Source organism: Nyctibius grandis, chromosome 8 (assembly GCF_013368605.1).
Source record: "Nyctibius grandis isolate bNycGra1 chromosome 8, bNycGra1.pri, whole genome shotgun sequence".
NCBI classification, from domain to species: domain Eukaryota; kingdom Metazoa; phylum Chordata; class Aves; order Nyctibiiformes; family Nyctibiidae; genus Nyctibius; species Nyctibius grandis.
Genome location: NC_090665.1, coordinates 11092476 through 11118484, shown reverse-complemented (window position 1 = coordinate 11118484; position 26009 = coordinate 11092476). Strand labels below are relative to the sequence as shown.

The window sequence follows — 26009 nt, the reverse complement described above, 5'->3', positions numbered from 1 at the left end:
GAAAAGCACCACATCTGTAGCCATTAGATGGGCTTTTTAACTTTATGGGAAGTAATGCTGTATGCTTCCTGTATGGACAGTGATGACAGCTCCCAAGTAACAGTTTTGTAGTGGATCACTGAGCTGAGGTCAGGTCAGTTCCTTTCATCTCTTTCCGTTAGATCACTGAGGTTGAATTCCTTCTCCCCATGAGAAGAGGTTTCTCAACTATGGGGTATCAGCACCTTTAAAATCTTCAGTGGTCATCAATTCACATTACCATTTATTTATTTGACTGGTTTATTTATGTTGTTATTTATTTTAGCGCTTGACAACTTCATATCCTGGAGAACAGAGAGACACTGTCCTGCAAGCCTACATCAGTAATGACCTCCTAGACTGCCACAACAACTGTCAGGTCAGCTGGAAAGGGTTTTCCTCTGACTTGTATGTGATATTGCTCATTTGTTTCTATAAAGTGCTGATCAGAAAAATTTGTTGCTCTCTGGAAAGGAAAAAAAAAAATAGTAGTGCCAAAATCATGTGATGCGTTTAACTTCTGCGTCTCAGTCTTAAAATGTGATAGGCAAAGCTTTGCATTACAAGAGCTCTCAGTGTAGATACAGTTCTTGTAGAGAAGTGGAGGTTTGTCACTTCTCCTGGTGCTTGATGTCCGTGAGTTGAGCAGAAGCCTACTGAACCGCTTACTTAGGAGTTAGCTCTTGCTTAGCAGATGATATGTCTCCTTTTTGAGTGATTATGTATTGTTACATAATACTTTCAATCCATTTCACTGCTCTAGGGTAAGAACTAACTTAGGACTTCAGTCTCAATACCTTTATGGAATATCTGATCATGCACTTGTAATAACATGTTCAACAGTATTTCCATGAATTTGAATGGATTGTTACCTTTCTTTAGAAAGGGGAATTGCTGGTATTTTGATTTTGAAAGGTTGCTTCAGTCACTGATAATCCAGTACTATTGCTAACAAAAGTTCTACTCTTCATTTGTAATAGTGAATTTTGTGCATAGTTGAGTTCCCCAGCTGTTTGAAGCAATGGGCCTACTTGTTACGTTGTGGCTCCCATTGTCATTGCAACAGTAACTTCACTCAGAAAGTTAAACGATTATTAAATCAACGATCTGTTTTTCTCCCTGTAAATTTCTGTAAGAGGAAAGTTATGTATAAGTAATGCCTGAAGTAAAACAGATCAAAAATAGTTTGCAATGTGGTGTTCTTGGTAAGTACTGAGCTGCTTTCCCACACTCTTGGTTGTCAAAAAAAAGCATTCCTATTCAGGTAATGTTACTACATTTAAGTTCAGCAACAAAATTAACATATTTCTTTTTGTCACTGACTAAATATTAATTTTAGGTATCAGCTTTAACTGCTAACTGTGTTGGTTCATTATAATTCTCATGCTACACTATGGAGCTTAATGGTGTTTTAACAGACTGTTGAGGGTCTCTAATTTGCTTATTTGTTCATTTTCCATCTCTCCCTCAGCCCCCTGCCAATAAAAAAAGAAACGGAAATTTTAAATCATATTGACATTATTTAAGATACTGTTATGCATTCAGAGTTTGTTTGCTGTGAAAATTTAATGAAGCTTTTAAAACATTATAGAAGACTAACTTTGTTTTTTCCTGCTTTGGTGAGTTTTTATTAATATTTGCTTTCTTTTTCAGAGAAGTGTCCTCAAATTATTACATTCTAAGAGTGAGGTAGTCAGACAGTATACAGCAAGGCTCATCAATGCTTTTGCTTCACTGGCAAAAGGTAAGAGATTTGCTAAAAAAAAAAGGAGAGCATTTTCATATAAGGCTGGCTTATAGGTGCTTCACAAGTACATGTCACTGCATGTGGAAATTCAGAGCCTTTATTTGCACCCTTTTTCTAGGGATTCACTGTCTTTTGTTAAATGCATTCAAAATGGTTTTTCAGTATCTGGACAGTTTTCATTCAGCATTTCTGACTTCTTTTGATGATTTGTGGTCTATGTGGGAACTTAGCCAGGTGCTGCCTTTAATATAGTCTTCAGTCTCTTCATGAGGGTTTAGAAAAAAAATAAAAATAAAAAAAAAGAAGAAAAATCCCTGTTAATTAAAGGTCCTGTAGTCAGGCCTGCTACCAGGCTGTGCAACAGTAGTTAGTGCAGCTGCTCTTGCATCTTCCTGGTCCTCACCTGAATAAATCTTTGTGCATCACTGCTGTCTGGTTGCATATATATGCAGCTGTGTATCTCTGCCTGTCCCAAATTAGTCCTTGGTTTGGTGCTACTTAAGGAGCTAAGTGTTGCTAGGAACTGAAATCCCATTTCAAGTCAATAGCAGTAGGACACCTAACTTTCCTGGGCTCTTTGGACATCTCTGTTCTTTTTCTAGAGTATACAAAACTGTGATAGATCAGAAAGCATGTACTGAAAGAGGAATAGTGGATTCTGTGTGATACTAACTTGGCAAGTGGGGGCTTCTAATGCCCCAAGTGGCTGGATTGAATACAGCTGGTCTGCTAGACAACTCATTTGTGCAGGTTGATTGAGTCTTGGCACAAGATTGCAGCTTGTCAAGAAGAAACTGAGGTCAATCCTGCTTTCTTTTCCAAGGAGAGGGAGCTTTTCTGTCATAAGCTGATATCTCAGCATCTGTTCTTTCATCGCTTTTTGCACCAGGTCGTGTCTACTTTTCTCAGAACCCAACGCTGCTGCGAATGCTGGAGGAGAGACTGAAAGCTGAAGACAAGGATTCCCTTACATGCGAGAACGTCCTGGGGGCTCTGCAGAAACTCAGCCTCAGGTGATGAAAGCACAGCACGCAGTGGTGACAGCAGGAGAGGAAATGCAGGCTAGTTAGGCTCTGTTCAGAGAGGAAAGGAGAGCACTTGATTTTCCCATAACAATCATCAGAACCTCTGATGACTGATGAAAAGAGTGTCATTTATTACGGAGGAGAACTTAGTTTTGCTGACTGAATTAACCTGACTTCCTACCAGCTGTCAAAACCCAAGTAAATGTACATCTGCCATAGCCTTGTGTGGTTTATATGTATTCTTTAATTGAACAAAGTGAAAATCCTAATGTAGAAAGTTCTGAAGATCCTACATAGAAAAAAAAGAGTTGTGTTACGTTCCAAAGCATAAGGTTTTCATTATCCTTTCTGCAAACATTTTTCAGGGATTTCATCCTCATCCTGTTGATCCTCTTTCCTGGAGCTGTCTATGCATGGGCTGTCTTGTTTCTTACTTTTGCATTAGCAGTCTGACTCAAATGCCCACCACAAAAGAAATATCATGCAAAAGCAGTAAAGGACATGATGTTGCTCCCATTTATCAAATACATATGATCTGGGAACTCTTGTTTTCACAGTACTCAGGAGAAATATTCAGCCCTGAATAGTTAACTAAAGGTAGGGAGGTAGATGGATGTATTTAGCTCTTGTTATTTTTATTCATGTTTCTTCTAAATTAAGACTGCAAGTGTTGGGGTATTTTTTTACTTGTTTGTTTGGGCTTGTTGAAGAATGAGGGCTGCTTTTGGGTTTGCCTCATTTAGAACCTGTCTGGATGAAGCACATGTAAATGTGCTTTGGGTAAAATTCTGGACTGCTTCCTGACATGGTGTCCTGGTTTGGTTCCTTATATATATTTGAGATGAAAGAGAATAAATCTTCATACCCTACTGCTTGAAATCCTAAGCCAATCTTAGAGAAAATTATTTTTCTATTAAAGAAGTTGTTGATAGTACAAGTTAGGTTGAATTTTGGGGCCTAGGCACTAAGCTACTTAAAGTTTGGAAGTGTTTTACTTTCTAAAAAATAATAGTTAATCTTATAGAAGGTTAATTCCAGATACTTGACATGAGGGACTCTTTTTTCATGTGTGGTCAGATGTTCCCTTGTATTGCTCAGTCCATGCCATAGACCTAATGCAAGATCCAGGACTGAGAAAGTGTATGGAGCTTTCAGGAGTAATCCAAATCCCAAGTACTAAGACCAGGAAAATACCTGCCTTGATCTTTGTAATTTAGATTTACTGCCCATTGGAAATAATGTGATTAAAAATGGTATTCTTCAGTATATACTTCTTTTTTGTATTGTAAAGCAAGGAATTTCTGTTGTAGGAGATCACAGTTGACTACCTGGCACTTTATTCAGTATACTTTTGAGGGCAACTACAGGTTGAGTTAAAAGAATATGTGATTTAAGAATCTCTAGAGAAAAGAGCAAATAGATTTAAGCAAAAAAATCTCATGTGTCAAATCAACAGTACAAAAGTACTATAGTGCTATGGCTACCTATGGCAGAAGAAGTAATTAATTTGTTTTATGGGTCCGTTGTGTGTAGCTGGCTTTTTTTACCAATTTTAAGACAATTGAAAATGCAATTTGAGGTAGAGTTAGAAGCCTTAGAAAACAATGAAGAAACTTACCTCAGCAGTTTGCAGGTTTAAAAAAAGAAAACAAAACACAAAAAAAAACAACCCACCCAACAATGTTTTAGTCCTTTAACCCTATGGGAATCTGCATCTTCAATTTCTTCAGGCTTTGTTAATTCCTTAGTTCAATTGATTCTGCCAAAATGGGTAGTTTTGGGGTTTTTTTGTTGGCAGCCAGTGTATAGCAGGTAGATGAAGTAGGGTTTTAATGTGCTTATATTAGCTATAAATGTATTTGAAAGCTATTTATGATGGGGTCTAATTTTTTTTGGCTTTTTGTTTTTTAATCCTAGGCGTGCACTGCAGTCGGCAATGATCAAAGATGGGCTCATTTTCTGGCTGGTTGATGTTCTAACAGATACAGATTGCCTGTCTGATTACACGCTGGAGTGTTCTGTTGCCTTGCTCATGAATCTCTGTCTGCGGAGTGCAGGTGTCTTACATTTTGAATTACAAACTTACTGCAAGAAATGGATAGGGAAGATTGTGGATCCTTTCTTCTGATATACCTGGATTCTTTGAAGTGGCTATAATTAGTAGCAGGCACTCACGTAACCAGAGATATTTGAGTGTTATAACCAATGCTTTTGAGCAGATCCCTTTCCCAAGAATCCCAAGCTATGGAGGTTAGCTTGACCAAAATCTGAAGAATTAAGAAAGCAGTTAATCAATGGAACCCTCTAAGATTTGATTCTTTTTTTCATATCTGCGTGCGAGGACTGCCATTCCTATGTTCCAGGCCCCCTTTTCAAAGGACACTTTTTACTTGTGTAAGAAATGTGTTTGTATAAAAGAAAGTCAGAACTGAGTTGATCAGTAATGGCAAGGAGCTTAACCTTGACCTCGTGGAGTGAAATACTTGCATGCTTGGCTTCTGCAATGCAGAGATTCTTCCCAAGAAATTAAGGTCCTGTCTATGTCCAAGAGACTTAAAAGAAGCTTAAAGTAAGTTTTCTTTTAAAAAAGGAAAGTAAGGTAAGGGTGAAAAATCGACTGCTTGCCATAAGCAAAATAATGTCTTTGTTAAACTTTTAAAAATCCCTTTGTGTTGCATCCTGTCCAAGATGACAACTGTATAAATCCAGAGTTACTCCACTGATTTCAGCTCAGTTATGCTGAGCAGCATTTGGCAGGGACAAGGAACAGTATTGCTCTATGTAAATTATATTTAGTACTGATTTTAAGAAGTAGGCAGCTTGCTCTGATCTGTTGTACTTTTTCAAGCATATTTATGTTTTCTCCCTTTGCAGGGAAGAAAATGTGTGCAAGGATCGCAAACCGTGTGCTCAAAGTTCTCTCTCATCTTCTTGGCCATGAGAATCATGAGGTATTTGTACAGCAAACTTTGGGTTAAGGAAAAGGTGGAAAGAAAAATTAACGATTAAAAAAGCAAGAAAGGAAGAATGGAAAAAAGTGAATTGGTTTTGTTTCTCTTGTTAGACCCTCATGTAATTAAGTTGCATTACATTTTCCTAAAATTCAGAATTATGTAATTTTTTTTCATTGGGCACTGGTCTTTCTAGACATAATTATGTCTTCCTTTAACAAATGTTGGCAGCTAAGAATGAAAATCTTTTAGATCCATAGTTATCATGCAATCCACGTGCCTTCTTGATTGCAGTTTCTGATGCTGTTTAAATGTCATCTCACACCAAATCATCTCAAGCTTAGCTAGTTCATGAGATGAAAAATGTGTGTTGCAAGCCCATTATGCAAAACATCAGGTGCAAAGAAGCAAATTTGCTAGTGTTTTTAAGGAATATTATAAGAAAGCAGTACACCTGTGACATTCAAGCCCAAATACCTTTTTATCTACCGCTTCATTTAACCTGCTACTTAACCCTTTTATGGTTCATTTCTTTTCTGTCTCTAGACACGCTTGTATCTTAGATGCTAAATTAGACTACCTCAGGGGAAAATGCTCAAAATTATTAGTTATTTCTACCTAATACTTTTCAGCACATTACTCGTATAGCAGACAGCAGATATCAAAAGCATTGCTTCAGCTGTCCCTACAGAGGGGCATTTCTTTAACCATGAAGTAAAATTCAAGGCAGGAGAAAATGCAGGCAAATTTTGTATGAAGCTGAAATCATAGGAAGGCAGAATTTTTACCAGGGAATTCTAGAATGATTCCTTCATGATTGTGCAAGGTGTTTGGGGACTTCTAGTAAAAATGAAATATCAACTCTGGTGTCCTATCTTTATATACAATGATTGTATCATCAGTTTTTTTGTTTATAACTTAAACTGAAAATAGAGAATAAATTTTAATGAAGTGTTTAGTTCGTATTTTATTAATTCATTAGAAGATGTAGGTCAGTTCTTTACTAGCACTGTTTGGATTAAGATGAAACTTGGCATACCTGTATTGGACTCTTTCACGAGCTTTGTTTTTATGAATGATGAGAGTTAATACAATACATACTAATACAAAATAACATCCCAGTCCCTAGACTGACGTATTTAGAAATGCTATCTACTGCATAATTCTGTACCTTAGAATGACCTTGAAATGTCTCTCGGAGGGTGCACTCTTACAACCTAGTTTGCACCAGCGGAGCTGATAGAAGTTTTGTTATCAAAGTCGAGGGCAGAAGGCAGTGCTCTTGTAGCTGTGGAATCCTTGTGTAAATCCCAGTCCCTTATCTTTCCTTGCTTCCCCTGCTCCCAGCCTAGCTCATTGTTCCTTTTTCCAAGAGTATAGACAGAGGATGACTGGAAATCTTAGTACTCCAAAAGTAACTGGCTAATACAAAGGGTCACATAAGTGTTGATGAAACCAGTTTGACAGATCTGGTGGCTTTCACTAGCCATAACACAGAGCTTTCATGCTAGCTTTTTTTCCTTTTTTTGCCTCTGCTGGAGGACAGTAACAGGCAGCAGAGCGAGAGGATGTTTTAAGCTGCTACAGCTTGTATCATACTGCCTAAGGCTACAATGCTTGAAGCCTGTCTTGAGTTCATGCTGACACAGTCTTGTCCCTGTTCTTTGTCCTATTTTTTGTACTGCCGCTAGTGTTTGTCAGAAACTAATCCTTCTTTTTCTGCTTTTCTTTTTTTTTTCCTTTTTTTTTTTTTTTAGGGCTAGGTCAATTTGCAAGAATACATTTTCAGAAGGGGTAGGTGGGGAAATCGGCATGCAGCCATACTGATTTAGATCAACCATATCACAGTATATTTGCATCCTAAAAATTCACTGCTTCCCAAGTGGGAATTTTTGCAAGTGCAGGGTAGCCTGATTAAACTCTCTGAACATAGTTGTTCTGTACCTTCACTCTTAAATTTTGCTTATAGTCAGCTGGTGTGAATGTATGAGTTTTTCTTAGTGGTATGACTATTTCTTCCTCTTAGATACAATCCTATGTGAATGGAGCACTGTATCACCTTCTTGCCATCCCATCTGTCCGAGAAGAAGCCAGAGCAATGGTAAGAAGTGCTGCTTTGCATAGCACAAAGATCAGTGCATGTGCCAAAGGTGCCATGCACGCAGGTAGCTGTTGAGCAGTGTGTAGCAGGGTTGTGAGGTAGAAGCCATGGCATTTTGAGAAGGGAATCCACAAGAGGCCCTCCACCTTTGGTATTCAGGCAGGTATTAATGTATGTCTCACACACTTTTGCCATATTTGCTGATCACTTCCCAGAAGTGGAGCCCCAGCAGCGTGAAGGATTCTATCTAAATTATAAATTAAAAGTGTTATTTTAGAGTTGTCCATCTAGCATTTCATAGCCTGGATGTAGCACAGGAGATGCTTTCAGCTGACTTGCTACTTCTTCCCCTTACTTAACTCATTCCGCACCAGTGAATAGCCACTAAGAGGATGAGTTCCTCTTGCTGCTTTTGTTTCTGCCTGGTAAGACATGGTTAGCTGGGGAAGGCAGCAGGAGGAAGGTTTTAGCAGAACTAGGAACTGATCTCCTGTGAAAGTTAGTGTAATGGTAATGAATGTGTTATGACTTCTGGATTTGAGGAAGCCGTTCCTGGGATAGCAGTGTATCTTTATATCTTAAGGATTAACCTAGAGAGTTATGCGGACATAATTGTTGTTAGATGTTTTACCTCACAAAGCACAGAGGATTGGAAGTCATCTTAAATGATTAAAGACATAACATCAAACCTTATAAGGGGCCACAAAGAGAGAAACTGGGTTTAACAGAAAGTCAAAGTTGGTCCTGCTTTTTGCTTTCCTTCCCTGAACCTTGCGCTGTTGTACCTGTGAATGCAAATTTGCCCTTTTCTGTTGACTACTGTGTACTGAGTTCAAAAGGCAGAAGCAGCAGATCTATTGTAAAAATTTGCTGCTCATCATGGATACTTCTGTATTTAAACCTAGAAGCAATCTAGACAGCATATTTCTTTTGTCTTTGGGAGTATGGACAAAAAGGAGTGCTTAGAGCTGGACACAATGGTTTGTTTCCCACTACCTTTGTTTTTCCTGACAAAACAATGACATTTTATCTCACAAAACTCTGTCACTGTGGTCACATGAAATACTAATCTAGCAATGTTTTCCACTACATCCAGGGAATGGAAGAAATTCTGCGCTGCTTTATCAAGGAAGGAAATGCAGAGATGATCCGACAGATTGAATTTATTATCAAGCAGCTCAATTCAGGTCAGAAGAACAGATGCAGTTATCTGAGCTGTAAATCTTTCACAAAAGCCATAAGAAAGCTCCTGTTTTTACTTGGCATTGAAACTCTCAAAGAATAACAATAGTGTGATGGTCTGAGGGAGGGTGAATAGTGAATGTCAGGATTTGAATGTCAGATGTATTTAAAAATTTCCTTTTATGTTACAATTATAAAGAAGCAATAAAAGACTGGGTAGGTCTCAATTCCAAAGTTTTGGGACTGTAAATAGAATGACCTTGACTGTTTTCTTTCATGCTAGTGGCCTTACAGTAATGAGAGACTGCTGTCAACTGCAAAAATAAACAGTTGATACAAATTGTAAAGCAGGATTTAGGGACTAGGTCTGTCTCTGCTCATCTCTTGCTCTGTTGAGGAGTGTAGCTTTGTGATCTGAAATGGCTTATCCTGAACAGAGGCAGAGACCATCCTTTTTGGAGAGTATGTTGATGGGTCCTAGGAGTTGTAGATGCTGTATGAATACAGACAAGTATGAGGAGGTGGAATATTTATTGTATTTTCTGTTCCCTGTGGCTAAAAAGAAGGCTGAAGAGAAGGCAAATAATGAAAGATTTAATCAGAATTCATCTCCTTTTCTGTATAGTAAAAATAGAACAAGTTTGAACCGCTTTCTTTGGCTTTTGGAAAGAGCAGAAGACAGCATATCTTATGACCCTAGCTTGTAAAAGAACAAAGTATTTAAGCACTATATTAACACTATGCAATATTTGTTCGTCAAGGTTATAGAATCTCTCCTCTTCTACCTGTGAATGGTATTTTTAAAAGATTTTGTCTGGTGAATATAAATTGAGCGTACAGATTTCCAGTATAAGCCTGGCTACTTTTTTTTAAGGCAATTAGTTTGTCCAAAAGTTATAAGTATTCTACATGAGTACTATCTTTTTATGTATAAAAGCAGTAAAATATTGAAGTGTTTGCAGGGAGAAGTAGTCTTTTATTAAAAATTAATTACAAAATAGACAAACTTGCAAGTGCACACACTTTCATTCAAGTCTTGTCGATTAATACACTGAGACATCATAGTGGGATTTAAGAGAAAAGAACTATTCCAGGGTGTTTCTGTTTCTGCCATTCTCCCAAACATGAATTGGTTCAGTGATTTCTAGAATGCTTTACAGGAGCAAATAATTGCAGTGGTTGTCCTGAAAAAATGGGATGCCTGTATGAGAAGCAAGCTAAATCTTACTGTTGTAAAAGAGGGGCCATAACTAGAGATTCTGTTAAGTTGCACAGGTACTTTTATACCATTTTGTTTTGCTTCTTTCTAGAAGAACCATTAAATGATGGTATTGTGTCTGACGATGAAGAGGAAGAGAATGATGAGAAAGTAAGTTTAAAGGCCTTTGGGCACCTTTTAGAAAAATCCTTAACCTTCTAGACAGAAAATATTTGTGTCAATAAGCCAGGCTTTGTTTTTTTGGGTGGTGTGTTTTTTTGTTTTCGTTCGTTTTTTTTACTTTTTTTTAATTAACAGGGTGTATTAACAGGAAAATTGGATCTGTTTCTGTTACCTTATCTTCATTTGAAGTTCTACTCTCCTATTTTGGCAAGTCACCACCTCTGTGATAAATAAAGGTTTATAGCTTGAAGTAAGTAAAGAGATGAGGAGTTACTGTAGCAGTAGAAATCTTGCTTTCAGGCAGACCCATTTCAGCAGTTACAAATAAAGGAAGCAAATGAACCAGTATATTGCCAGAATAATTCATAAACAGGTTGTTATTTTTTCTTAAGGTATCATGATCTATTCAGGGTGTGACTTCTTTGCTGTTTAGAAACTTTCAAATATATTTAATAAATTGTCTGTATGCAATGAAGAAAAACAGTAATTACAAATTAAGAAATAAGTCCCATAAAGAGAGAAAAAAAAACATTCAGAAAATAAGCATGAGAAACTATATCATAGTAAATATAAACTGGTTAGCTGTGTATTTCTAGCTCTGCTAATAAATGCATTTTATACCAATAGTTCAGCATTTTTTAAGAAGCTGACTGCATAGAATAATGGGATCCCAGGTGTAGACAACACATCATATTTGATCATCTAAATTAACAAGCAAAGCAAGGTGTAAATGATGTGAGGAAAATGTTAAACACAGTCTTCACTGGTGATGATGCCATTGCTATGTTGCCATAAGTGCATGGAGGGGATTGAAAATATACTGTGTAGGCAGTTACATGGGAGTTTTATCTGAATGAAGTCTACCACATAACACTTTTCTTTTATTAAAAAGTCTTGCATGAGAAATATTTAAAGAACAACTACGGTAGATGTCCTTGGAATAGTGTTTGAACATATTTAGATGGGTGTATATGTGCACATACATTTATATCATGTATCTGCCCTGAAGAAGTCAGTGACATTGAGAGTGATCTCTGCAAAACATTCTTGTGTTATAAATATTACTGGAGAACATATATTTGTTGAAAACCAGGTTTTTAGACAAAAAGTAAGGGTTTTTTTGTACTGAACCAACAAAGAATAAGACACACAAAACTTACCAAGTCAGTTGCATCCAGGTTCTGTTAGCTTGTTGCACATTAACACAAATGCTAGTGAACAGGGACAGCCATGCTACAGTCTAAAACTTGCCTTGGCACTGCAGGGTGACCGAGTGTATTTTCAAGTGCACGTTGAGCCTTTTATGTTTTGAAAGCAGAGAAATATGTAAGCGTCCCAGTGGTAGAAGGTATGGTATGCTCTCAGCTGCCATGAGGTGCAGCACCTTGTAGGATCCCGCCTTTGCCTGGTGCTGTCCAGGGAAGTTTTGCACTGGTTGCATTATGTAGCTCGTTTCTGTGTTGTGGCACAATAGGTGGTGACCATGTGAATTAATTACCCTTGTGACTTTGCCTAAATTTAGAGCTATGTGGAATTTCTAAGTTTAGAGCTACAAGGAGGTTTTATTTAACAATTGGCTCTCCCCCTTTTGTTCTAATGGGGTACAATAAACTGGTTTGTTCTAATAGGATTAGATTGTTGTAATTGTTTCACCTCCTGCAGTCCTGAAGTGAGTTTTCAGTAATCTTTCCACTCCTCCCACTCAAAATCAATGCTTGATGTGCAATATGGGCTTTCTGGGGGTTAATCACTATAACTTCCCTTTGTTTAATATGCTGCTTAACACCCTTTAACTGGTGTTCCAAGGCTTTGAGTGTCCTAGATGTATCGTCAGAACCCCAAGGCAGTGATATTTTTGCTTGAACTCTGGTATACTTTTTTGAGGGATACTGTGTTCTGTAGGGAAAGCACAGAGCTAAGGAACTCCTTCATGAAAGGTGTGGCATCGAATTGCATGATAGTGTTGAACACTTTCATTACTTCACCTGCTCTTGGGAATGCAAGCAAGGTGAATTCTCCTATTCAGTCATACCCCTGAGACAAGTTGCTGCTGCTTACAATCCCAGCCAAGGCTCTAGGACAAATCATTGTGAAATGCATGTTTACCAGTGAACCATCGTGATCAAAACGGACTTCTGTCACTTACTATTTGACTCAAAAATAACAGTAGGCTTTTGAAACAGAGAAGTGTCTGATTCCAGTTTTTCGTTAGCTTTGCCGTTATATTAAAAAGTCTCATTAAGTCAATTTTAAAACTCTTTCTACAGGAACATTAGTTGTGGCACGTTCTAAATCCTTATTGCGTCTGGGAATTGTAATTCTTTCTGCTGCAAGGAGGCCTGGCTTCTTAGTCCCTCAGTTTAGAAAATATGGTATACAAATAGCAGGGCAGCAAAATGCTACACAAAATGCATAATGTTACTTTGTTAAATAAGCAAAGATTTGTTGACTCAGTGCTTGGAGCCCTTTTGTATTTTGGAAATGCAGTGAGTTATTGTTCTTTGGGGTTCTGTGATAACATCAGATGTTGTGATCTGGCAACAGAAAGTTTTGGAAAACTTTATCAGAAGTCTTTTTTTTTTTTTTTACGTAACTTTTAAAAACTACTACAGACTGAACGTATTTCAGAATATTTCCATATATTGACAATTTAATGACGTGTATTCAGACTGCTTACTGATATTATAATTTGTTGCTGATCTACTTAATACCAATATTTATACCTTCACAATTTAAGAAATCACAAGAAGACTCTTTTATGCAGACTTAGTTTGCCCGTTTTGCCCCAGTTTTTATTGTTTCCAAGAGCATGTGAAGGTTCCCCACGCTGTTACTATTACCTTTCATGTTTTTTTTCCTTTTATCTGTGTTTAATTTAGAGTTGTTGAATTCTCTCTTGGCTTTGAGCAGATCTTGTGGTAATGACTACTTTCTCCTAAACACTGCCGCCAAGATGTGGTTGAGCCTGTTGGAGGACAGTTCTGGGATTTCTAAGGGCATCATACACTCAGAAATTTAAGAATCTGTAATGTGTGACACTGGAGCATATAAACTGAATAAAAAATGTCCATGTGTATATTGTTATTCAGAAATAAGTTGGCTTTCGGGTTTGTCTGCTGAACTTTAACTAGTGTAGAGCTCAGGATGCGCTGGCTTCTGGAGTACATACCCACCTTCATTATGTCAGCCATCTGAGGTGTGTTGACACCCACAGTCACAATGCATATTTTCTGGTGCTTAGTACTCTCTTGACTCTTCTGTTAAATACTAACTTAATTTATCTTCAGTATTTGATCTTTATGTTTGCTTTTTATTTGACTTGGACCATCTTTATAAGCTGCTTGAAAAGTGAATATGTGATATTGTAGCTCTAATTCAAAAGTTTAGTTACAAACTTGAGCTATATTAGATAACTGTACAGTGATGATGTATCAGACACCCTCTGATTCCCCCGTCACTCAGCACCTGGCAATAAAATCAGTAAACTGCAGTGTGAAAATACACTTCAGCTAGAGAATACATCAAAAGAGAATTTAATCACAGACTTAATCACAGGACTTCAAGCTATTACATTAAAGGACTTTGCTGCCAAAGTCTGCTGCAGCCTGTGAGCAATGGTGAACAGGGCACCAATTGTGTTATTTCAGCAGTGGAATGATGGCACATCTTTCTAAGCTTTTTCTGTACGAGGAGGCAGAGGAGGGATGCATTCAGGCTCAGTTACCTGGTATGTTGCATACTCAGGGAGCAAGGCTGGCAGGAAGAAGTACTTCCCAGGAACCAGAAACCAGAGTTCTCTGTGTGACAAAAACATGTCAAACAGCATATTGGAAGAGGTGGAACCTGGGGAAACCAAAGCAATCTGTGAGGAGAAGTTAAATACATCATGCATGCAGAGAACTGGATGAAAGAGCAGGGTGATGTTCTGACTGTAGCGTGTAACACTCTACCCAGGCACACTGTAGGGAGTCTTCTATAAAGCATCCTTGAAGAAAACTGTTAGCTCTTGATGCTGCATTAACATACCATATAAAAAAATTTTCCACCAGACTATTTGTAAAACTCATCTTTTCAACTTTTAATTTTTTTTTCAAAGTACAGTATATTTTGAAGTGCGGAGTTTTTTCAGTTTGCTTGATACAGATGATTGTTGCCTAGTCTATGAGTGTTTATCTGTGGTTTTCCATTATCTGGGTTATTTTTCACACCTATCCAGCTTCCCAGGTAATTAGGAGCTGATTGTGACTTACCTTGCCTTGGAGATAAAGGCAGATTGAACATGATTCCAATGTTTTTTTCCTCATGCTGTTTTTGTAGAACACTGTCCATATTATTGGCTACTCTCTGTGGCAGAGGGTATTTCTTACTTTGGCCATTGAAAACTAGTTGAGTCTAAATCTCACTAAAGCAAACCTACTTTTCATTTTCTTTGTGCTCCAGGGTTTATCAAAGTTTGGTGGTCATTGTTTTTAATGGAGTTTATGCCAGGCTCTCTACATTACTATTACAATATACCTTTTTTAGAACGATTAATTTACTTTTTCTGACGAACATTGACATTTACTGTCACAGCCTGTTTCAAGAGCAAAGCACATTTTCTTCATCTGGGCTGGGTCTTATTTAGGGTATCTTGTGCAGCACAGAGGAGAATTTTTTCCGTAGCAGAACACAAGCAAAAATACTCTCTTGTTCTTGTATGACTACTTTTGGTTTGCTGGAGGAGTCCCTCAAACTTTAAAATTTCCTGGCTTATAGATCTGTAGAAGCTGCAGAACTTCCATGAAAGATGAATCACCCATAGTTGTATTAGAAATAGGCACGGGAGAGTACTTTTCACTTGAGAAGTTGATTACATTTGGGTTTTGTGGAATAAAGTCAACAGAGGATTGTTGCCGCCTTGTATGATATTTGTTTCCTAAAGTACTGATTCCAAGAATTTTGTACCAGCCCCATATTGTCAGCTTAAAGCTTCTTTGCAAACCTGAGTAGCTGCTTCATATTGCTCTAAAAACAGCTGCTGTTGGACACCCATGGTCTCACCTTTCAGGAACCACTGCTTGAGGAGGCGTTTTGAATGCCTGGCAATAAGGATTTTTTTTGTCTTGAGTGATTAAAAATTCTGCCTCTGTTTCTTGAAAATGAGTAATAAAATGTTTTGGGGATTTTTTTCCTTCTTGGGGAATAAACAGCAATAAATTACTTCAGTATTTCTGTCAAGGTAGAAGGACGTACCCCAAAGGGCTGAATATACGTGTGGGTGTTTTGATCTCATGGCATGCTAGCATTATGTTCAGGAAAGACTATGAATTGTTTTCAGGTGCGCTTACTTTATTTTTACTGCTAGTTGTTATAGTCTAACTTAAATTTATTCTTAGAGGATACTGATTCATAAAAAGATCCAGACAAGTTTTCTGTTGATTCCTACCATCCTCCTTGCTTGAATGATAACTGTCTTGTGCTTTGTTTGTTTTGTTTTTTTTTTTAAAAAACAAGAGTAGCCGTTTCTCAGCCTCCAGTGTGGCTGAGAAATGCCATCAGGTTGTTTTTTTCAGTCTGTACTGTATGACTAGATTGACTTGAGCAGAAACTAAAACTCCAGACTTCATACCAGCTGCTTGTCAAGCATTGCATGCTGAAGAGCATTGCATCTCTTCACACTAGCATGCAGTGTTCTACAAAGATACTAATGACTGAGATTTTTTCCTAAGCCTTTATTAGGTCAAGCAAGGAATAATTATTTGGTGTTGGAAATTTGAAGGAGAACAACTTTTGAAACGCATACTGTACTTTCTGGCGAAGCGTTTGTGGAAAAAGGGGTAGGTTTTTTCTTCTCTTGAGATTCTTTAGTTTCTGGTTTATCAAAAGTTTAGGTGAGTTTGTCTTTAGGCATCTACTTTTTTGATAGAAAATGCTTGTACATTACCACTTACATGTACAGTACTAACAGTCATTTATCTGGAAAGTACATATGATCCAAGTGACTACTGAAGCGAGAACTAAATTTGAAGTGAAAACTTCTTGGAACCCAGCCTCAAGTAACATGCGTGTTGCTGTTGCAGGAGGACCACATCATGGAGGCTGATCTGGACAAAGATGAGGTTTTGCAGCCTCAACTGGGAGAGCTTGCAGGAGAGAAGCTGCTAACAACTGAGTACTTGGGAGTGAGTACTACTCACTATCATCTTGAAATAAATCAATTTGCTAGATTAAGTGTTAAATTTCAGCAGTTTCATCACTTTCTAAAATCTTCTTCAATTGTTGCTTGAAGAGCCAGGTTCTACCTGCATAGCAGTCCAAATCTTTCAGTCTGTTTTATTAGCTGCTGTTCAGAAGAAGTGAGGTAAGTTTGAGCTACCCTTTCACAGGAGGGGGTCAGGCTGTGGCTTAATACTAAGCTAAAGGCAGCCTTAGGGTGCTAGTTGCTACATCAGTGACTATGTGGGCACACAAAGCAAAGTGCTGAGCAAGTTAATACTGGAATACTGCTGGTCTGAAATTATTTTGGAAAAAAAAAAAAAAAAAGTTGAAAAGTTAACTACTCCTGTAGGCATTCTGCCAGATCAAGCATTGTATGTTTTACCTCAAGCAGCAAAAGGCCATTAAGTAAAAAAGTGTAAAGTTGGCATGAATGCCATTTAGTGTGCTGTGACTCATCTGAGATAAATGTGACTCTATGCCTTCTGCATACCAGAGTCCATAGGTCTAGCAATGCTGATGATGGAAACATGAGCTGACATAAGGTATCGTGGAATAGCCTACAGTGATTCCAGGGAATTTTATGTAGTGACACCAGAATGCCACTTGGTTTCTGATGCAAAGTTTCTACAGAATTTTCTCAATGGCTCCAGTTACCTGTTTTTCCACTGCATTCTCTTTTTTTCCCCCTCATTTCTTTATTTCCTGTGTATCAGATAATGACTCATACTCCAAAAACCAAGAAGAAGCTGTTTCCTGGTGTGCATCAGAGTATAGATGAGCCTCTCCAGAGACCTGTGACGCCTGGTTACCACAGAACCGCGTACTTAATGTAAGTCCAAACAAATGAGACCAAGTTGGATTTTTTTAAACTCCTTTAAAAAACAAAACAACAAAAAAAACCCCAACAATGCCTGATAAATAAACCTTCCCTACCTAAAAATGCATTGCCATTGTCATTCCTTAAAGATAATTTCAAAAAAAAAGAAAGGAGAGGAATGGCGTAGACAGAAAAAGGTCCATTGGCTGAGGTCACATACTTGGAATAGTTGAGTAAATGTTTACTGATCAGTTTGATTTAAATGTGCGTTATATCCTGTGTGTTCATAGTCCTTTCATCTTCTCATAATATATTCTATCGGTAAGTTGCATGGAGTGTCTAAAATGCCTGAGATCTTCCACTTTATAAGCAAGAAAGTATATTGCTCTGGGGAGATTCGCTACCCACCCGTAAGAGAATAGATTAAAAAGAAAATGGGAAAGACAAAAATCTTGGTATATCAGATTTCCTGCTTTGGGAGAAATACTTTTTCCAGCGGGAGGGTCTGTGACACCTTGCTCTTGGTGTGACTGGGGTCAGAAGTAGAAGGCTGCATTGTAAATGGAATAAAGAAATCTTACAGTATAGAGCTCCTTGAATATGCTGTGCCTTCTGTTAGACCAAGTATATCTTAATCTTTTAATTTCTGAGATGAGACTTCTGCTTTTCACTGTACTGACTGAGGAAGCAAAATACCAGTGAGATCTCAAATTTAAATAATTTTTTACTTTCAGTCGCATACAGTATTGGATTTGATCAAATCCAGGTAGCTATGATACAGGCAGCAGTTTATCATGAGGATTTAATGTTTTCATTTCTGCAGATACTTAAGCTGAGAGACTACAAGTCACTCTAACAAAGTCTAGATAATAGTACTCAAAAGTCACAGTATTGGTGTAGCTAAATACATTAAAATGAATGGGTAACCTGAAATACAACAGTGTAATGAAGTTAGAAGGTAGAGGTTGTTCTTAGAAGAACATATCAGCCCTGAAGTCTGAAGACTGTCTCGTGTCATCCCCCTTGCCACTCTGCCTTCATGTTCATATTTGCTATTTCTTAAAATACATTTCTTCCCCATTTTAGTGTGGAAGATCCATAGAGAAAACAGTGAGGCCTGATTTAGGTTGTAGTTACACAGGTGTAGTTGAATCTGATCCAAGTCTGCTGTTGTGGATACAGAGTGGTCCCAGCTTTACCTTACCCATGTATATTCCCCCACCACTGTCTTGTGCTGGCATTAGCATACATACAAGCAGGTGATCTGACTGGGAGCCCTCCTGAGTTGTCCAAATATGTCTTTTTGGCAGCTGTACCATTCATATGGGATTATATTGATTATGTTACCAGGGCCTTAGAATGGACAAGTGTAACATACCAGATCTGGGCATGGAAAAAGCCCTGGAAGACATTTATTTTTTTTTAAAAAAGAAAGATGAATGAAACACACGTTTCCAAGGCAGAAAGAGAACCTTTGGCTATCCCAGGGCAGACTTTGTCTTGCACAGTCTTGATTTCTCTTCGGAGTAATAGCCTGGGAAAAAGGGTATCTGTTTGAGTATGGTGCCTACTTCTTCTGCCTGCTACAGCCTGGATGCAGATCTGGAGTTTATACTTTGTGTCCTTTCTCACAGCGGTTAACTTTTGCACTATCACAATGTCCACAGCTTTTGCAAACCCTCTCCCTATATATTAAATGTGTCTCTGTGTGTAAGAAGAAAACAGCAACTAATTAATATAAGCTCATATTAGTAGCATAGTGATTATATCTAATCATTTTCCTGCAGTCCTCCAAAAGAACTGCAGGCCTTAAAAACCTAAACTGGCTCATACACGACTAAAAATACAGTGCCACTTTATTGTGGGGTCAGTGTTACTGAGTTCAAGATCCCACTTTCCCTGCACAGTATTTTGCCAATGGTGGGCTAGGAGACCTGGACCAATTCCGTGGAATCGACTGTTAGAGCAGCCTTAGAGCCTATTTAGAAAGTATTTTTTCAGGAATAAATCTTAGTTACCACTGGAGTGTCTCAGCATTACATTCCTGCTTTATCAGTTGAGAGGAAAACAAGCTTGTGAAAATGAAGTGACTTTCCTATGGGAAGTCAGAAAAACGGTGGCAAACCTGGAGGAGTGGCTTTTATTTCCTGGTGCCATGTAGCACGCTGCAATTTACGCATCAGAAATAATCTCTAGAAGTGATCTCTTTGCCACCATCTACCCAGGCAGTACGTTTACTTAACAGTATTCTGGGATACCAGAGTGATGGTGGTCCCGTATTTTGCCAAAACTTGAATCTCCTTATGAAGAGCTGTGCAGCTCATGCCTCCACAAGACAGCTTCAGGTCACTGCTGGATACAAATTAAAACCATCTTTCTACCGTATTGATTCTAGTAGCTTTGGGTCTAAGAGAAGTGTTAGTTTGATGGTGTGAAGCAGTCTTTACAGATTGCCTCACTGTACAAACTAGGGAGGAAAAATGTAACATGGTGAAAATACATGAAAATGAATTTCCCTTCTGCTTTGGCCAAATGGTAGAAATAATATGAGTGTTTGGTGCTCCCATGTTTTAAGTAGGAAGCATGAGATACCACCCAGAATGAGAAGTTTGTATTTTCTATCTAATTTGAGTGCAAGAAAACTGCAGTAAATAGATGAAGACATTCTTGAATGAGATTTTACAACAGAAATCGGCAAGCTTTGATGGCTTTTATGCTCTTCTAATTTTAGTAAGAATTCATTTAGTAAAATGAGGAAATACTCTATTAGGAAGCTTTGCAAGAGGAAGACAATAAAAGTGACCAAATCTTAGGAGCCTTAATTTGAAAGCAATATCCGAACTGGATGTTTTTCATATTTTAAATAATTTGTGCTTGTATCAGATGAAATGGCATGAAAAATGTCAGACTTTTTACCCTTGAATGCAGCTTGTCTACCCAGGGACAATCCAGGACAGTTGATCTGAATTATCTGAAGTTTTGGGTTCAGCGGAGTAGTTAAAATACATTAAAAAATTGTGTAAATGCTTGCATTCAGAATTGAAATAAATATAACTTGTTTGAAGTTCCTCATGTGAGACTCGAGGTAACATATTCCATTTCAAAAACATCGTGAAAGAGGAAGCAGTTGATGGAGATACTATAACATATCTCTTTGTGAGTTGTTGGTTTATACCTCCAAAAGGGGGGGGGGATTTCTAGTGCTGAATAGAAGTATTCACACAGCAAACTAATGCAGAATAGCCACTGCATGTGTAGCAGCTATTCCATGCTAATTTTTCTATGAGTTCCCAGTGCAGACAAGGCTCTAGATACTCCAGAAGAATTGTCGTGGGATCCCTATATGGACAAGCTCTTGCTGTGTGGGGCTGAGGGAGCCAGGAAATACTGAAAAGCTGCTTCTCCCCTGTCCCCTTCCCCCCGCCTCCTTTAAAGACTCACTGGCTGAGATCACTCAAGGGGGACTGAACTACTTAATATTCTGCTAACTGTTTCCTTAGAAACTGATTTAGCTGTGAAATCATTAACTGCCTCCTTCCTAACTAGAAATACAGTATAGTTACCTTAACCTGATATTGGGCAGGGAAACTTTCTGTGTCTGCCGACTTCTTTTCACACCCCTTTTGCTTCTGCTGTGTTTTATTGCTTATTACTAAGCAATCTTGTCCCTGTTCTGTCCTTCAGCTACTTCGGTTTCTCGTCGATCCACCTCACTTGGGAAATCAACAGTCCTTCTTGTCTACTTTAAGTCTGTATTGCATATTGCTCTGTAAAGTGAAATCCTTGTAATATTCAGGAGCAAATCTTAAATCCTTGAAGAAGTATTGAAGACCTCTCAGGCCCACTGCTACAATCTTTTTCTTTGAGTGTCCTGCTGGTATTTTGGGTCTTCAGACTACAAGGAGTTACGCTTTCCGTTCCTTGGCTCTTTTATTGCAGTAGGAAAAAATGTTAATTTCAAATACATCTAACATCAGCTGGTTTGGGGGAGCTACAGTCATGCAGTTAAAGTATGTCCTTAGCACTAGTTTGCAATATGAAATATAAAATAATTTCAATATCTTCTATGTCATTACAGGCAATTAGGAGAAATTAGAATTTACTCTCATGCAACTTTTTATACTGTAAGCATTCATCACCCTGCATTCTCCTTTCTCCTCCAGGCCAGAAAATGATAGCAATTTGTGTCACGACAGGGATGAGAAGCTGCAGTCTCTGCCGAGTGGTCATCCTCCCATTTGTGGTGGGAGCAGGTCCAGCATTCCTGACCTCTGCATTTCCCCTTCATGTAAGGATATTCTGCGAATGCTGTTGTTAACTGTTGCTGTCTTTCTTGACTGGGGCAGGCGTCTGGGGCCTAGATTGTTGTAGATTGTTTTATTTTTTTAAATGTAGCCTTGGAACTGGCCTTCCATTTGTAGACCCTGGGGCAGTATGCAAGACTTTGGGGTACACAGTTGGATTTTGGCTGGAGCTGAATGAACGGCTACAGAAGGTAACATGTGGTCAGCAGAGAGCAATGGTCTCACTTGCCTTGCTCCATCTTGCTTCCTGTGGAAGCGCCAAGGATCATCATACCCAGGGCTTCCGATGTGCGAAGTATAGTGTATGTCACTCGGTGATGTCCTCTGCTGAGGGAAGGAGCTGTAGCCCAGAGACAGTGCACTTCCCAACAGGCATAGCCCCTCGCTTGATCAAATATACCCTTGTTTGGATCTAAATGAATCACTGTCTGCTGGCACCTGCAGGCTCCGTTGGCTGGACCTCTGTATTACAGTTGAAGGCAGCTGCAGTTATCTGCTTAGATTTGCAACTACATTCAAACCATAAAAGGTTGTGGAGGATGGGAAGCCCTGTGCTGTATAGCTACATTGTGGGTGATGCTGCTAAAGATTCTGTCCTTGCAACTTAAACGGAAATAAATGCAAACTCAGCTGGACCTGAGAGCTCAGAAACACGTGATGGAATTTAAAATGTTATGCGGCTTCTGAAATACTTCATTTCTGAACTTCTAATATCCACAGGATCATGGAACTTTGGCTGTGGGAGTTTCAACCTTCTTGCAGGGATTCATTAACATTTCCAATTAGTGATTTAAGGCAAAATGTTCTGCAGTCTTAGATAAAGGATCTTGCAGCATATGCGGTACAGAATTATTAATAAGTTCAGACAAAGCATGCCTTTACTTTGCTGAAAAATATGCTTTGAAGCAGTGAAGGAATAGCATAGTTTTTTCTCTCTCGTCTTTTTTTTAAATTTCCTAGAGGAAATGAAAAGGATTCTGAGGAAAGTAACCAAGGTCTTGCAGACAGGAATCTGCTTGCGTAATGCCTAGAGCTGATAAATATAACGTGCTGAAGGAAAGGCGTATGATAGGAGCAGATGAAACTTCTCTTCAAGATGGGCACTTGGGTTCTCGCTGTTGTGTAGGAATGAGAGCTGCTGTCCCCAAGCCTCGCTTTGCGCAGTAGCACCTTGAGTATAGCTGAGCCCGTTCTACGGGGAGGTTAGCTGGCCAGGGGCAGTAACTCGGAGCAGCAGAGGCTGTAAACTAATCAAAAGCATTCTGACTTGACAGTTTTCCTATATAAAAGAAAAAAAAAAAAGGAGTTTTACATATTCATTCTTCTTAAAAGAAATTAAACCAAGCAGGTGTCCAAGTTGTTCCTATATGCTGTTTTAAAGTGTAATGGGATGCGATTTCTAAGGTGTTCTGCAGTCACCAGGAGCCCAGCATGCCTTCTGAACCACACTTTGATAATATCTTGCCAGTGAAATGCATTCACTCACCTTTGTCACCTTTTCCATGCTGCTGATGCTGTCTGACGGTTTGCTTGTAGACATTTGCGTGGAGGTTTAAACAGGGAACCTGCGTAAGTCAGCAAAGCAAATGTTCGTTTTTGATGGAGAATATTGATTTAAAGCCTTCATGCTGAAGGAATTCCTGACAACTTTTATGTTTCATATTGTCAGAACTTTGCTTGTAGCCTCTGTCTAAAACAATTTGTTAGCTGTTTTCAGTCAAAATTATATGCAAGTGGATACTAATAAAAGAACTAGATTATACTCTTATTTTCTTGTAGAAAGGTTGGAATATACAGCATATTGCAAGTTTATATCCATTATACATGTAAAAAGACAAATAATTTTTGTGTGTGGCAGAAACAATTCTTCCTTGCACTAACCCAGGCTGTAAAACAACACTGAGCTACTTGAAGGATCGCCAGAGGTTTGTTTCAGGCTTTTGCAAGTAGCCAGTTAAATACATGCTTGTCTTTCTTACCTTTTGGGATTTACAAATGAGGATCAAGAGAAAAGAAAAGAGAGACTGCACTGCTGGATCCCTTGGTTATTCATGTCAGTGACAGGGCTTTCATTCTGTATAACGGTAATTGGACTGGGTCTTTGGACATCCCCTGCTTTCCAAAAGGCAGTGGGTTTTGTAATTCTTAAATTGGAAAGGCTTGTATTTTAGAAATGGAAAATAAGCCCTTTCTTTTCTAGTGCCTTCTAAGATATAGCAGGGAACACTACGTAACAGAAAGGTGTAAAAATAATTGTACTGCTTCTAGAGACTCTCATCATGCCCTGCCAAACATCATTGCTGTGAAATAAATACACAGTTTCTTGAGTTCTGGTCTTGATCTGATGGTCATTATACAGTACTAGGAACCTGCTCACTTCAGAATATGTTTTCCAGCATCACATTAATACTTTGGGATTCAGTTTCATGCAGTCAAATCATGAAATGAATAGAAAGAGACCAAGAGTAAAAAAATTGTTAGAATAAAAGCTTCATGTGAACAGTTAGCATCATCAAGGTCATATCTCAAGGAAGCTAAGTTTAGCCTCAAGGAACCTTGATCCTCTTTTGTTTTCTAAAAATAAAAGCAGTTCTTAATGTCCTCCGTGCCTGGATTTGTTCAGCTGTTCTTGAGTCGATCTGATTTTGTCTGGGTCCATCCTCCCTTTTTGTCACTTTGGTAAAGAATCAATAATCCTGGCTCTTTTTTTTCTTTTTGTCTCCTGCGAGCAGAAAACTTGTGGACTAAAGATGAACTCTGGTCATCTTATTACGCTTATTATGCTGAATGTCAGACAACATGTGCTGGACAGCCAAATGCCGGTCTGAAAGTGACCTGATCTGCATCCATATCGGCATGTGAGAGCAAATCAGGACGGCAGCCTGTCCTGAGCATGGGAGGAGAGGAGCTAGGGATTTTCCCTAAACTCTTATTGAACTTGCACATCTTGGTGCCTTGTGACTCTCAGCAAACTGACTGTCCTTCCCTTCTCCATTAGTGCAAGGCAGAAAGGGAGGTATATTGAACAAATGTAATAGACCTGAAGTCTGACAGAAGAGTAAAACACTCTTTTTGTCTGCAGTGGCTGGCTGTTAGTATGGATATGTACAGACAACTGCAAGTGGTTGCATTCCTGTGCCTTTAATGAGATATCAGTCATTAGCTGATATATGTTAACTGATGGTCTGCACGCTCCTAGCCCGTTGCAAATGCAGAGTATAACTGCTTTGAAAATGATCCAAGCATGTTTTGCTTTCCAACTGCAAAGGGCTGGAAGTATCCACACTTGCAGTTGGCTTGGTTAAGCTGATGAGCTGTAATGCACTCTGCCACACTAACTCAGTAGCCTGCCATTATCTCAAGGTTTCCTTCATATGGCAGGAACCGACTTGATTGTGTTTCCAGTAAAATTGTAGAGAGACAACTCCTCACTGAACTGTGTTTCTTTTTAAATAGCAATTGAAATGAAGTCATCTAAAGTATTCTCATCAGGCCATAGAATGGACCGAAGCATCCCAGCTGGTGACGATGTCTCTTCCCGATCTACTGACTTCACCCAGGACAAAGTAAATGGGCAATCTCATAGGTATGATTTATCCAGAGGAGCATCTGAAAGTGCAAGAGGAGTCTGAGGGGACTTACCAGCTAATTCCATGCTGCTGCAAAGACAATCTGTGAAGTCATTTGATGTATGATGTAGTCTGGTCTGAGACAACTGTGGTGGTGCTTGCCAAACAAAATACCCTTAGCTGTGCCAGAGGCAGCTGTTCAATTTCGAAGCATCTGGTCCAGAATGGGAGAAATCTCAAGCAAGGCATTAATGAACTTCACATGTATGCACAACGCAGTCACAGAATCACAGAATCAACCAGGTTGGAAGAGACCTCTGGGATCATCCTCTGCAAATAAAACTTCCTGATTGCTTCCTTAGATGACTTGACTCTAACCCATGAAAAATCATTTATTAGTAAAGAAATAGGTAGGACTGTGGGAACAGGGCAGGAATTAACTTGCAGAAGGAAGAAAAAGTAAGCATTTAAGTGGATTCAGAGCGTTTAAACATGCTGAGTTGCTAGCACTGCTGACCAGAGTCCCTGATTTATCCACTAGCCAGGTATAGCAAGGGAGGTGATATTACGAGTTCTCCTAGCAATGAGTTTCAACTCTTCCTTGAAACAATTTCTGTCAAAAGAAGATGAAAGATCTTGCTCTCCTTCTCCTGTTCATACCTTGAGCCCTCTGTGAAGCCTTTGTCATATGTAGGACTGTGATGTTATATCTTGGA

General features: G+C 38.7%; 1 protein-coding gene across 5 annotated transcripts in view; it reads left to right on the top strand.

Moving 5' to 3' along the window:
- Positions 1 to 26009, top strand: part of ARMC9 (armadillo repeat containing 9) — an 80526-nt gene that overhangs the window by 34284 nt on the left and 20233 nt on the right. For 2 of the 5 annotated variants that reach the window (XM_068406199.1, XM_068406200.1), the window contains exons 13-24: positions 305 to 397; positions 1672 to 1762; positions 2655 to 2778; positions 4708 to 4847; positions 5665 to 5741; positions 7768 to 7842; positions 8939 to 9029; positions 10335 to 10393; positions 16465 to 16566; positions 17317 to 17432; positions 21584 to 21708; positions 25181 to 25310. In XM_068406199.1, the coding sequence (XP_068262300.1) occupies positions 305 to 397; positions 1672 to 1762; positions 2655 to 2778; positions 4708 to 4847; positions 5665 to 5741; positions 7768 to 7842; positions 8939 to 9029; positions 10335 to 10393; positions 16465 to 16566; positions 17317 to 17432; positions 21584 to 21708; positions 25181 to 25310 (1223 nt within the window). Of the gene's footprint in view, positions 1 to 304; positions 398 to 1671; positions 1763 to 2654; positions 2779 to 4707; positions 4848 to 5664; positions 5742 to 7767; positions 7843 to 8938; positions 9030 to 10334; positions 10394 to 16464; positions 16567 to 17316; positions 17437 to 21583; positions 21709 to 25180; positions 25311 to 26009 lie in introns of those variants that run through there. The other 3 variants (XM_068406202.1, XM_068406201.1, XM_068406203.1) reach the window with 2 other exon arrangements.